Here is a 13,244-nt window from a genome sequence, read left to right as displayed (position 1 = left end):
GACAGAGAGCACGAGTGGGGGAGGGGCAAAGAGAGGGAGACAGAATCTGAAGCAGGCTCCAGGCTCCGAACTGTCAGCCCAGAGCCCAACGCGGGGCTTGAACTCACGAACTGCGAGCAGTCAGATGCCCAACCGACTGAGCCACCCAGGTGCCCTATCATTTATATTTTAAAGAGAAGTATCAAAGCACAGTGATGATGGACTCTGAAAGCAGAATGTCTAACTGGCATAGCAGTTCTGTTACCTGTTGGCTGTGTGACCTTGGACAAATTACTTAACCTCGTTGTAGCCCAATTTCCTTATGTGTAGAATGTAAAATATGTGCATGTGTGTATATAAACATAGAATCGTGTGTGGCACATAGAAAGTACTTCAGCCAGGCGCCCTAATCTGGTCTTATCCTTTGTGCTTTCTTCTGAATATCCATAAACTGAAGTAACTCCAGTTAATTTTTTCTAATTCTGGTTGCTCCCTAGGATTATAGGGCTTAAACACATTGGAGAAATCTGAAGTCAGGCTATGGTCACACTTTATTCATGCATACTTTACTCATAGATTCAAACTAATGAGTAATGTCATGCAAATAGACAATCAAATAAGGCCCGATAACCTACTCCCTTCACATAGCCAATGCTTTTTGATGGCTTTGGGCTTTTGTTCCTTTGTCAAATGTGATATAGCTGCCATTTTTAAGAGGGTATGTTTGTTTCTTAACAATTCTTAATGAATTAATAAGCATTCCTTCTTTACCAAAAATGTATTAAATAGCTGAGAATGACAAAATTGTATTGACTTACTGATGTTGAATTTGGAAGTTGGTTCTTGGATTGAGTATCTGTTTTATCTGGGGGTTTTGCACAATTTTAGTGCTTTCCATGATAGGGAGCAAATACTGCAGTATTTCTTGAGTTTGAGCTATTCTTTTATCCCTGTAGATTCTTTTCTCATCATCTGTCCAATTTATGCCAGTCTTCTTGCTTTGGAAAGAAGTACATTCTTTCATTTTTCTTTTCAAGTTGTGATGCAGATCTGTGGAGCAACCACAAAAATATGTATAAATACATGAACTGAATTGACTCAACAATTACTTAGTGAACATTATGTGCCAAGATCTACCTAAAGATTCTTATCCATTTGGAGCTCATACTTTAATTACAGGGTCAGAAAATAAGCAAATCAAAAGTAAAATATATGTCGGGATAAAATTTACGAGGTAAAATAAAGCTGGGGAGGGGAATAAAGAATTCTTAGGGGAGAGATTTTTATTTTTTTTTTTTAAGGCGTTCAGGGAAGGCCTCCCTGTGAAGCTGACATGTCAAAGGAGTCAGGGAGTGAGTCAGGCAGATACCAGAGGGAAGAGCATTCTGGGCAAGAGGAAGAGTAAGTGTGAAGGCCCTGAGCTAGGTGCATGGTTGTGCATTGAAGGATCACCAAGATGGCACAAGTGGCTACAGCAGATTGAATCAAGAAAGAAGATAGCAGCTCAGGTAGGTAATTTGGACTCTGTTCACATGAGGCCTCACAGGCCGTTGTAAAGACTTTGATTTTACTAAGTATGAAATGGGGAAGCACTGAAAGATTTTGAGGAGTGTCACGATCTAAGATTTGTTTTAACAGGATCCTGCTGTTATATAATCCTATACAGTAAAACCTTGGATTGCGAGGAACTTGTTCTGGGAGTGTTCCGCAAGACGAGCGAACATTTCTAATAAAATTTTAACTTGATAAACGAGCGGTATCTTGCAATACGAGTGGTAGGTGATGCCGAATGTCATATGATCACAACTGAGCCAATGGTTCTTGAAATTTGCTTTGAGAAATGAGTGCTTTGGATTACAACCATGTTTCCAAAACGAATTATGCTCCAATACCAAGGTTTTACTGTATTTTGAGATTTTCCTAATGAATTAATGTGGGATGAGAGAAGAGAGGAACCAGTGGTGACTCCAAAGCTTCTCACCTTGGGAAACAGAAGGATGGAGATATGGGAAAAACCATGGGAAGAGTATGTTAGAAATCCCTTCTTTATTACATGATATGAAGGAATTGTTTATTTTAATTATGATAATTAGTATAATGTTTTAAAAAAGTGTTTATCTCCCCTCTCAATTACTTAGACTACCACCAAAGAAAACCCAGAAAGTAAGTGTTGGTAAGGATGTGAAGAAATTAGAACCCTGGAGCACTATTGGTGGGAATGTAAAATGCAGTCACTATGAAAACCAGTATGGTGGTTCCTCAAAAATTGAAAATAGAATTACTATATGATCCAGCAATTCTACACCGGGGTATATGCCCCAAAGAGTTGAAAGCAGGTTTCAAAGAGTTATTTGTATAACCATGTTCATAGAAGGAGTATTATTCACAGTAGCCTAAAAGGTGGAAGCAATCCAAGTGCCCACTGATGGATGAATGGATAAATAACATATGCTATGTACCTACAATGTTCAGCCTTAACAAGGAAGGAAATTCTGACACCTGGTATAACATGGATGTAACTTGAGAACATTATGCTAAGTGAAACAAATGCTAAGTATTTGTCTTCCAAATACTTGATTACACTTAATATAAGGTACCTAGAATAGTCAGAGTCAAAAAGACTCAAAGTAGATACTTGCCAGGAGCTGAGAGGAGGGAGAAATGGGGAGTTGCTTAATGGGTATAGAGTTTCAGTTTTGCAAGATGAAAACAATTTTGGAGATTGTGTGCACAACCATGTGAATATACTTAGCAAAACTGAACTTTACACTTCATAATGGTTAAGATGATAAATTTTATTTCATGTACATTTCAACACAATTCTTAAAAATTCAGTGTACTCAGGAAGAGAGATAAGGGATAAAAGGAAACCATGCATAAAGCCTGAAGAAGACTAGTAGACATTTTAAAGGATGTGGCAGGATTACTTAGGATGCTTAAGGTGGTATGTAGACCACAGAAGAAAAAGGAGAATACACTTAGAATAAAAGCAAGAAATAGGTTGTGCTTTGTTAAAAAATAAAATGTTTATCTAGTTAGAGACCTACATTGAACTATGTATGGGCAAAATGACATGATTTGCTGAACTTGCTCCAAATGCTTTAGATACTTTAAATGGTCTAAATAGCACACACAAAAAAAGTAGTGGGAATATAGATGAAAGAATAGCAGGATGCCGATAAATACTAAGGGTGGGTCATGGGCACCGGTGGATTCATTATTGTATTCTACTTTTGTTTATGTTTCAATTTTTCACAATTTGGCTTTTTAAATTTTTTTTTCCAACGTTTATTTATTTTTGGGACAGAGAGAGACAGAGCATGAACGGGGGAGGGGCAGAGAGAGAGGGACACACAGAATCGGAAACAGGCTCCAGGCTCTGAGCCATCAGCCCAGAGCCTGACGCGGGGCTCGAACTCCTGGACCACGAGATCGTGACCTGGCTGAAGTCGGACGCCTAACCGACTGCGCCACCCAGGCGCCCCGACAATTTGGCTTTTTAAAAATGGAAGCGTCCATTATTAAAAGTGAATGTTGCAGGGCACCTGGGTGGCTCAGTTGGTTAAGTGTCCGACTTCAGCTCAGATCACGATCTCACTGTTCAGAGCAGGACAGAGCCTGCTTCAGATCCTCTGTTTCCCTCTCTCTGCCCCTCCCCTGCTTGCGCTTTCTCTCTCTCAAAAATAAACATTAAAAAAAAAATTAAAAGTGAATGCTGCTATATTTTGAGAAAGTGAGAAAGAGGGTAGTCATTAGAATTATGTCCCTGAGGAAATTGATGGGTACGAGTTCTAGGGCACCACTGATACCTGGGAGAGAAACATTTGGACTTCATTTTTAAAAATTTCAATATCCCCCAAAAGAGAGAATAGTATAAGAAACCCTCTTAAATCCATCACTCATCTTCAATAACTGGATTTCCTTTTGCTGTTAGGATTGACCAGTATTTAGAGTCCATCGATGGCACTAGATGAAATGTTTATAGGCAGCTAATAATATGAATCTGTGCAGGGAAATCATGTTCTGAGGAAACGGAAATGATGCCTGGAATACCAGGACTCACTTCTGGGTGTTGGTGGTCCAGCTAAATAGAAGACTGGATACTGTGTTTGTTTACCAAATTCGAAGAAATAATTTGGATATAAACCTGTCTGCCAGGATTTATTATGAATTTACTCCTCCCCTACTCTTCTCAGTCAGCTGAATCTCTGTATTTGTACCATAGCTCATCAGTAAATATGAACTCTTCCAGAACTGAAGTCTGCCTAGATCTCTCACTATTCTCTGACAGAATTCATCTCATTTCCCACTTGGTAAGTTCAGTAAGGGGAAAGGACAGAATTCCTTCTGTAATAAACAGATAATGAAGCTAGGAATTTAGAGGAAAATGTACAGCTCTAAATGTATATATTGTAAAGAAAGGGGCAACAGAAAAGAATTAAAGACAAGTCCCTCTGAAATGACTTCAGTAAAAAAAAATTGTAGAGTTTTTATTCGTATGTCATCAAGATTTATGAGGACATATGCCTGTAAGATAATGTAATCAGTAAGTGATGAGACTCTCGGCTCAGCTCAGGAAAGGCTGAATGAGGCTGAAAAACATAATTTTTAGTACCTATGGAGGGGGGGGCACTGAAAAAAAAATCTCCCTTTTTCAACAAAATTCCATGAAGACTACCTGTCTCCACTCTCTCTCCTATTTTAAAATATACTTTAATTAGATTTGTGCTTCTGTCATTCTACTGAAATTTCTCTGATCAAGATCCTGAATAATACTTCCATGTTGTAAAACCCAAAAGTAAATCCACTTCATTTATCAGAAGCATCAGACTCAGTTGATTATTGCCTCCTCTTTGATACACTTTCTTACTTAGCTTCCGGGACAACATATCCTCTTGGTTTTCCTCCTAGCCCACAAGGTGCTCCTTATGCTTCTTTTGTTGGTTCTTTTCTTTTTCTGATCCATCAGTACTGGAATTCTTAAGGATTTCCTCCTTAACCCTCTTCTATTATCTGTACTCATTTAGAAGTCTTGTCTAGGTTCACACCCTAAAGTACTATCTTTATCTGAAAATTCCCAAATGTACATCTAGCCCAGACCTCTTCCCTGAACTCGACTCCTATCCAACTGCTTAGTTAGTACCTGTATTTCAGTGTCTGAAAGGCATTTCAAAACCAAGTCGAAACTGAATTGCTGCTCTGCCCTCAGTCTTTGCCGTCTCAGCAGAGGATAACTCTACCCAGCTTGTTGCCCTGGAAACTAAAACCCTGGTAGTTCAACAGTTGTAAACAACTGTGAAACCCATCACCACAATCAAGACCTAGAAAATAACCCTAAAAGATTCCTTGTGTTCCTTTCCAGTCCATTCTTGCCTTCATCTCCTTTTCTATCCCTTCTTCCTCCAGGAAACCCTTATCTGTTTTTTTTTTTTTTTTTGTCTCTGTGAGTTACTTTGCATTTCATATACATGAGATTTCATATAGCATTTACTTTTCTGTATCTGTCTTCTTGTACTTAACACAATGATTCTGAGATTCATTCATGTCATGTGTATCAGTTCATTACTTTTTTATTCTATAGTATGGAAAGGACACCAATAACAAGGGGGTATTGGGAATAAGGCAATTAGGGTTTTTTTCAAAGCTATATTAAACTGAAATAATTTTTTTCTGTAATAGACTCATACAGAAATTAAGCAAATATTTTTCAGAATCAAGAATAAAATGGCTATTAGTCCTGTTTATAAAAGCAGTTCTCATAATCCAAACTTCATAGGATTTATTAATGATACAGTGAAAACAACCTTTGTATTTATTAAAATCTGAAACAATAAGAAAAAACCCAAAACACCTCCTCTTGGGATCCTTGTCTTCTCAGTCCAACTGGGAATTTGTGTGCTCATAGGACACTTGAAGGATGTCACTTTGAAACAGTTTCCATACAAATCAGTGCTCTTGGGCTGAATTATTTCCTGGATTGACTTCTCACCAGTTTCTACCAATTGTCTTTGTTGGTCTTTGCTGAGCCTATGAATCTTATTTTGGGAGCTGAAAGAAATTGGGTACTCAGATTTCAATGTCAACCACGAGCTATCTAATCAAGAGTAATGTAATGTATATTACACGTCAGAGTATGTAAAGGATTCTTACAGCTATTACCTTACTTGGAGATCTTACCAGTCCTATGATACAGGCAGGATGGCCAATGTTATCCCTATCTTACATCAGAGAGGGAATATTAAGATCATGCAGCTAATAAGAGGGAGGGGCAGGTCTAGAATTCACATCTTGTAACTCGAACACTTTACTTTCTCCTATTTTGATATATCATTTGATTGCTTTCCATAGATATGATAACTAATATATTTTTAAAAATTGTTTTAGTTTGATCAATTCTAGATCCAAGTACAGGTATGCCTAAAGATGGTATCTTACCTAATTTTCTAAGTTTTTGGGGCAGGAGAGTCTACATATTTCTACAGAACCCATTATGCTAAGTAGAAACCAAGTTCTTAGGAGAGTTGAGGAAGGAAGAAAGTGCAGACCATGTTTCCTCTGTTGGATATATTCAGTCTATCCTCAGATACTTACTCTTCCACTGCTTAGATGGTTGTTCATGTCACTGTTTCTAACTTGCCAAGGGGACTGGTGATATAATTATTCCTGGCTTAGACGAAACTACACAGTTTATCTGTTATCCCTGAATTCACTTTCTATTCTTTTTCCAGTTTTTTGGTGCTAGTATTATATGTGTTTTAGGTACGAGTATCAAAACATAGGTGGCCAGTGCTCCAACTGCTATTACAGATAGTAACACATTTGATAGTCATCCATTGTAAACTGTTAAATAATTACCTTATGCCAGAAATGTTTCTTTTCAAAAAGAGAAACTCAGATAATGCAATGATAAATACAGACAAATAAATGTCTAGTTGTAGATTTTAAGGCATCCAATGGGGACAGTTTGGGAATACTGAAATCTCACAACGCTTCAAAATGCATCATGTAAACACTGCTACGTACAACACTGGCCTAGTCACAGATACTATGGAGAATATAAGGAGACTTCAATTAGCAATTGTTATAAAAAAGTTACTTTTACCTGTTGCTTTAACTCAAAATCAAAATCACAGAAGCCAGAGGGAAAGGAGTAATGTAGTCAGGTAGAAGAAATCAAGTATAGTTCTCCTACCTTACATATCTTTTTAGAAGCCAAGAAGGAACTCGTGCGGGTATTTTCACTAAAAAAGAGAGTATACCATAAAATTTCTAAATGGAGATTTACAAAAAAAATTTTTTTTAACATTTATTCATCTTTGAGAGACAGAGAGAGACAGAGCGTGAGTGGGGGACGAGCAGAGAGAGAGGGAGACATAGAATCTGAAGCAGGCTCCAGGCTCTGAGTTGTCAGCACAGAGCCCGATGCGGGAATTCACGGACTGCGAGATCATGACCTGAGCCGAAGTCAGATGCTTAACCCACCGAGCCACCCAGGGGCCCCATAAATGGAGATTTTTTTAGAGATTAACAAAACTTGTTTTTACTTATTGACAATTACCTCATTCATACATTTAATGGCTAGCTTAACTGAGCTTATTTTCAATTAATCTGCCATTGTTTCATCCAGACATGAAGTATACCTGTACATATTTCCCCTAGAAGCCTTTAAACTCTTTCAAGAGAATAGTAGACAGTAGAAATACCTATCCAATAATTGTCAAACAATTCAGAATTGAATATATATATTTACATTTATATAAACATCTATGAAGGATGTTTGTCTACATGTATAGTAGACAGCCAACCTAGGACACAGCCATCCCAGACCCCCCCCCCTGCAAAAAAAAAAAAGTATAGTATGTAATAGGTAGCTATACATCACATATATTATGATTTTAACAGTAAAATATAAAATAGGTATTTAAAATTAATATAACATTCTATATTTCCTTTTCTGATATATAAACACTATTAAGTAAAAACAATTGGAGCAGTTAACAGTGGCAATTAGTAATTTATGGAAGAAATTAAGCAAATAGTATATGTGATAATAATATATTAATATCTTTGTTTCTGATACAGATTTTAACTCCTTGTTGGATATTTAAATTTTATAAGCCATTTTATTGTGTATTCTTAAGACACATAAATATTGACTTTTAAAAGTTGAAGGTAAATATAATGAGGCTAATAGATATTTCCTATATTTAATAAAAATTAACAATGATATGGTTATGTCCCATGATAAAATAGAGTATTTTTGCATTTTGTATTTCCTTTTCTGATAATACTCTCTGAACTCCCTGCAGCCTTTAGGACATCCCTCTTTTCTTCTGTGTAGTGGTAACACTGAACACATTCAAAGTCAAGTTCTCTCTCACTTGCAGGTCTCTTACCAAGCCCACTTTACATTGGTCCCTGGTGGCAGTCCAGTGCAATGACATCAAATTAGATAATCCCGTCAACAGAGGAGTTTGAACATGGAATACGATTTTACTTACTAGCAACAGCAGGTTTTTCAACTTGTAAGGAATTAGTTTCCAGCCCTTCAAAAATGTCCATCCACTTATTATCTAGTAGACTAGCTTTTTGGCATTCAGGCCATTTGCATCTTTAAATTCATCATGTAGGTTCTGCATGTCTGGATTGTTCATTGTTGTTAGACACTGAAGCACACTGGATGTCACCATAAGTTAAACTTGGGGAAAATGTGTACTATTTTTTTGTTTTTAATTTTACTTAAACATTTTTAAAAATTTTATTTAAATTCAAGTTAGTTAACATATAGTGTAATAATGATTTCAGGAGTAGAATTTAGCATTCATCACTTCCATATAACACCCAGTGCTCATCCCAACAAGTGCCCTCAAATGCCCATCACCCATTTAGTCTATCCCTCCACTCCCCTCCCCATCAGCAACCCTCACTTTATTCTCTGTATTTGAGTCTCTTATGGTTTGCCTCCCTGTTTTTATCTTATTTTTCCTTCCCTTCCCCTATGTTCACCTGTTTTATTACATTTCCACGAGTAAAATTATATACTTATCTTTCTCTGACTTACTTTGCTTAGCATAATACCCTCTAGTTCCATCCATGTTGCTGCAAATGGCAAGATTTCATTCTTTTTGATCGCTGAGTAATATTCTATTGTATGTATATTCCACATCTTCTTTATCCATTCATCAGTTGATGGACATTTGGACTCTTTTCATAATTTAACTATTGTTGATAGTGCTGCTACAAACATTGGGGTGCATGTGCCCCTTTGAATCAGAACTTTTGTTTCCTTGTATACCTGGTAGTGCATTGCTGGGTCGTAGGGTAGTTCTATTTTTAATTTTTTGAGGAACCTCCATACTGTTTTCCAGAGTGGCTGCACCAGTTTGCATTCCAACCAGCAGGGCAAAAGTGTTCCCCTTTCTCTGCATCCTCACCAACATCTGTTGATTCCTGAGTTACTAATTTTAGCCATTCTGATAGGTGTGAGGTGGTATCTCATTGTGGTTTTGATTTGTATTTCCCTGATGATGAGTGATGTTGAGCATCTTTTCATGTGTCTGTTAGCCATCTGGATGTCTTCTTTGGAAAAGTGTTCATGTCTTTTGCCCATTTCTTCACTGGATTATTAGTTTTTTGGGTGTTGAATTTAATATTTATTTTGGGGGGCAGAAACTAGGGGAGGGGCAGAGAGAGGTGGAGAGAGAATCCCAAGCAGGCTCCGTGCTCTCAGTGCAGAGTCTGACTTGGGGCTTGATTCCATGAACCATGAGATCATGACCTGAGCCAAAATCAAGACTTGAATGTCTAACTGAGTGAGCCACCCAGGCACCTGCAGGAAAAATGTTTTTAAAGCACAGGGGTAATCTGAACTTAAACTGAAGGTGGATTTCAAATAAATTAGTTTTCATGGCGGTTTCATTTGGCTGCCCCTCCTGGTGACACCTTTGAGTTTTGAGTCAGTCTTCTTTCCCCCCAAATGTCATCCCCCCCCCACTGTTTGAGTTTTTGTCACAATCTACACACAATACCAAATAGCTCAGGTGTAGTGAATCCTTTTCTACAGTCCTTGGTACTTCTATAAAGATCATCAAACAGTTTGAGAGAAAACAATGTAAATTATTTTACTGTAGTGCTTTCCTATATTCTCACATTCAAACTACTTCCAAATTGGAGGACATTCTTCTCCCACATGTCAAAAATGTGGTTTATTGGCAGACCAACGTTTTGATATTTGACAACCATGATAGACATCTTGTAGGCACAGGTACAAGGAGGCTATCTTCTTGCATTCTATAAAGTTAAAAAATCTCGTTAAGTGTTTCTGCAAGTTTTGAGGAAATTAAAAAGTGACCCAAAACTTTCATTATGAAAGACTCAATATCACAGGATAGAAAATCACACTATTTTTTAGTATAAGGTGTGCAAGATATCTTAGAAGGTAAGATCTTTTCATTTTCTTTGGTAAAAGTTTATAGATGGAATGAAAGTTGCCAAATTTTACCTTTTAACTGCCAAGCATGCAGATACATGAGCAAAGTATAGTTTATATTTTGACAACACATTAACAATACAAATATTTATGTTTTCTGTGCCCCTGTTCTTTTTCCTCTCCTCCTGGTATTCCAATTATGTGTACTTTACATCTTTTAAAATTGTCCCACTGACCTTTGATATTCTTTGTTTTCCCCTTCCGTGTTCCTCTTAGCATTTCAGTTTGGGGAGTTGGTCTTACCTATCTTCAAGCTCACTGATTCTTTCCTTGACCACTTCCAGTCCACTACTGATGAGGCCATCAAAGGCATTTTTCATTTTTGTTAGTGTTTTTGGTTTTTAGCATTTCATTTTGATTCTTTCTTAAATGCTTCCAGATCTTTGCTTATATTGCCCATCTGTTCTTACATATTGGTTACTTTTCCCATTAGAGCTCTTAACATTAATCATAGTTGTCTTTTTAAAAATTGTATTTAAGTCCAGTATAATTAACCTACAGTGTTATATTAGTATCATGTGTACAATAGTAATTCAACAATTCTATACATTACTAAGTGCTCCTCATAAGTGTAATCTTAATCCCCTTTACTTATATCGCCCATCCCCCCCTACATTCTATAACCATCAGTTCTTTATATTTAAGAATCTTTTTTTTAATCTCTTTTCTTTGTTCATTTGTTTCTTAGGTTGAACATATTAGTGAAATCATATAGTATTTGTCTTTCTCTGACTTATTTCACTTATACTCTCCATCTCCATCCATGTTGTTGCAAATGGCAAGATTTGCCACACACACACACACACACACACACACACCCCATATCTTCTTTATCCATTCATCTATTGATGGATGTTTGGGCTGCTTCCATATCTTGCCAATTAAAAATAATGCTTCAATAAACATAGGGGTGCTGTATAGATCTTTTTGAATTAGTGTTTTCATATTCTTTGGGTAAATACCCAGTAGTGGAATTACTGGAGCATATGGTAATTCTGGTTTTCATTTTTGAATCTCCATACTGTTTTCCACAGTGGCTGCACTGGTTTGCATTCCCACCAGCAGTGCACAAGGGTTCCCCTTTCTCCACATCCTTGCCAACACCTGTTGTTTCTCATATTGTTGATTTTAGCCATTCTGACATATGATGGGATAGCTCACTGTGGTTTTGCCTTGCATTTCCCTGATGATGAGTGATATTGAGCATCTTTTCATGTGTCTGTTGGCCATCTATATGTCTTTGTTGGAGAAATGTCTGTTCATGTCTTCTACCCATTTTTAATTGAATATTTGTTTTGTGGGTTGAGTTGTATCAGTTCTTCATACTTTATATATTTTGGATACTAACCTTTTATTGGATATGCCACTTGCAAATACCTTCTCCCATTCAGAAGGTTATCTTTTAGTTTTGTGGATTGTTTCCTTTGCTGTGCAAAAGCTTTTTATTTTGATGTCTTAATAGTTTATTTTTGCTTTTGTTTCCCTTGCCTCGGGAGACATATCTAGAAAAATGTTGCCATGACCAATGTCTTTCTTGGTGTAGACTTTCATAATGTAGACTTTTTATGGTTTCAGTTCTCACATTTAAGTCTATGTTTTCTTAGTGTAGACTTTTTATGGTTTCGGTTCTCACGTTTTCTTAGTGTAGACTTTTTATGCTCTCTTAGTTTAGAATTTTTATGGTTTCAGTTTTCACATTTAAGTCCTTAATCCATTTAGAGTTTACTTTTCTGTATGGTGTAAGAAAGTGGTACGGTTTCATTCTTTTGCATGCAGCTATCCAGTTTTCCCAGAACCATTGGTTGAAGAGACTGCCTTTTTCTCATTGCATATTCTTACCTCCTTTGTTGAAGATTAATTGTCCAAATATTTGAGGGTTTATTTCAGGGTTCTCTATTCTGTTCTATTGATTTATGTGTTTTTATTCTTGTGCCAGTCATACTGTTTTATTACTATAGCTTTGTAGTATATCTTGAAATCTGGAATTGTGATACCTTTACTTTTGTTCTTCTTTTTCAAGATTGCTTTGGCTTTTCAGGGTCTTTTGTGGTTCCACACAAATTTTGGTGTTACTTGTTCTAGTTCTATAAAAAATGCTGTTAGTATTTTGATAGGGATTGTATTAAGTCTGTGGATTGCTTTGGGTAGTATAGACATTTTAACCATATTTGTTCTCCCAGTCCATGATCATGGAGTATCTTTCCATTTGTGTCATCTTCAGTTTTTTCCATCAGTGTTTTATAGTTTTCAGAGTACAGGTCTTTCACCTCAATTATGTTTATCCCTAGATATTTTATTATTTTTGGTGAAATTGTAAATGGGATTGTTTTAATTTCTGTTGCTTCATTATTAGTGTGTAGAAAGGCAACAAATTTCTGTGTATTGATTTTGTATCCTGTGGCCTTATTGAATTCATTAATCAGTTTTAGTAGTTCTTTTGTGGAGTCTTGAGGGTTTTCTATGTATAGTAATATGTCATCTGCAAATGATGAAAGCTTACTTCTTCCTTATAAACTTGGATGCTTTTATTTCTTTTTGTTGTCTGACTGTTGTGGCTAGGACTGCCAGTACTATGTTGAATAAAAGTGGTGAAATGGATGTCCTTGTCTTGTTCCTGACCTTAGGGGAAAAGCTCTCAGTTTTTAAACATTGAGTATGATGTTAGCTGTGGGTTTTTAAATATATGACCTTTATTATGTTGAGGTATGTTCCCTCTAAACCTACTTTGTTGAGGTCTTTTATCATGAATGGATGTTGTGCTTTGTCAAATGATATT

At 36.6% G+C, this 13,244-nt stretch overlaps 1 protein-coding gene across 7 annotated transcripts in view; it reads right to left on the bottom strand.

The window, feature by feature from the left end:
- The window catches only part of AGBL3 (AGBL carboxypeptidase 3), a 75,150-nt gene that overhangs the window by 6,099 nt on the left and 55,807 nt on the right, over positions 1-13,244 (bottom strand). For 4 of the 7 annotated variants that reach the window (XM_043589563.1, XM_043589566.1, XM_043589565.1 and 1 more), the window contains 3 exons: positions 7,172-7,220; positions 5,831-6,027; positions 798-1,029 (listed from right to left, as the gene is read on the bottom strand). In XM_043589563.1, coding sequence (XP_043445498.1) covers positions 798-1,029; positions 5,831-6,027; positions 7,172-7,220 — 478 coding nt within the window. The remainder of the gene's footprint in view (positions 1-797; positions 1,030-5,830; positions 6,028-7,171; positions 7,221-13,244) is intronic. The other 3 variants (XM_043589567.1, XM_043589568.1, XM_043589569.1) reach the window with 1 other exon arrangement.

The sequence above is a fragment of the Prionailurus bengalensis genome, chromosome A2, assembly GCF_016509475.1.
Source record: "Prionailurus bengalensis isolate Pbe53 chromosome A2, Fcat_Pben_1.1_paternal_pri, whole genome shotgun sequence".
Classification (NCBI taxonomy): Eukaryota; Metazoa; Chordata; class Mammalia; order Carnivora; family Felidae; genus Prionailurus; species Prionailurus bengalensis.
Note: the sequence above shows the minus strand (reverse complement) of the source record. Positions and strands in the feature narration are given on the sequence as shown.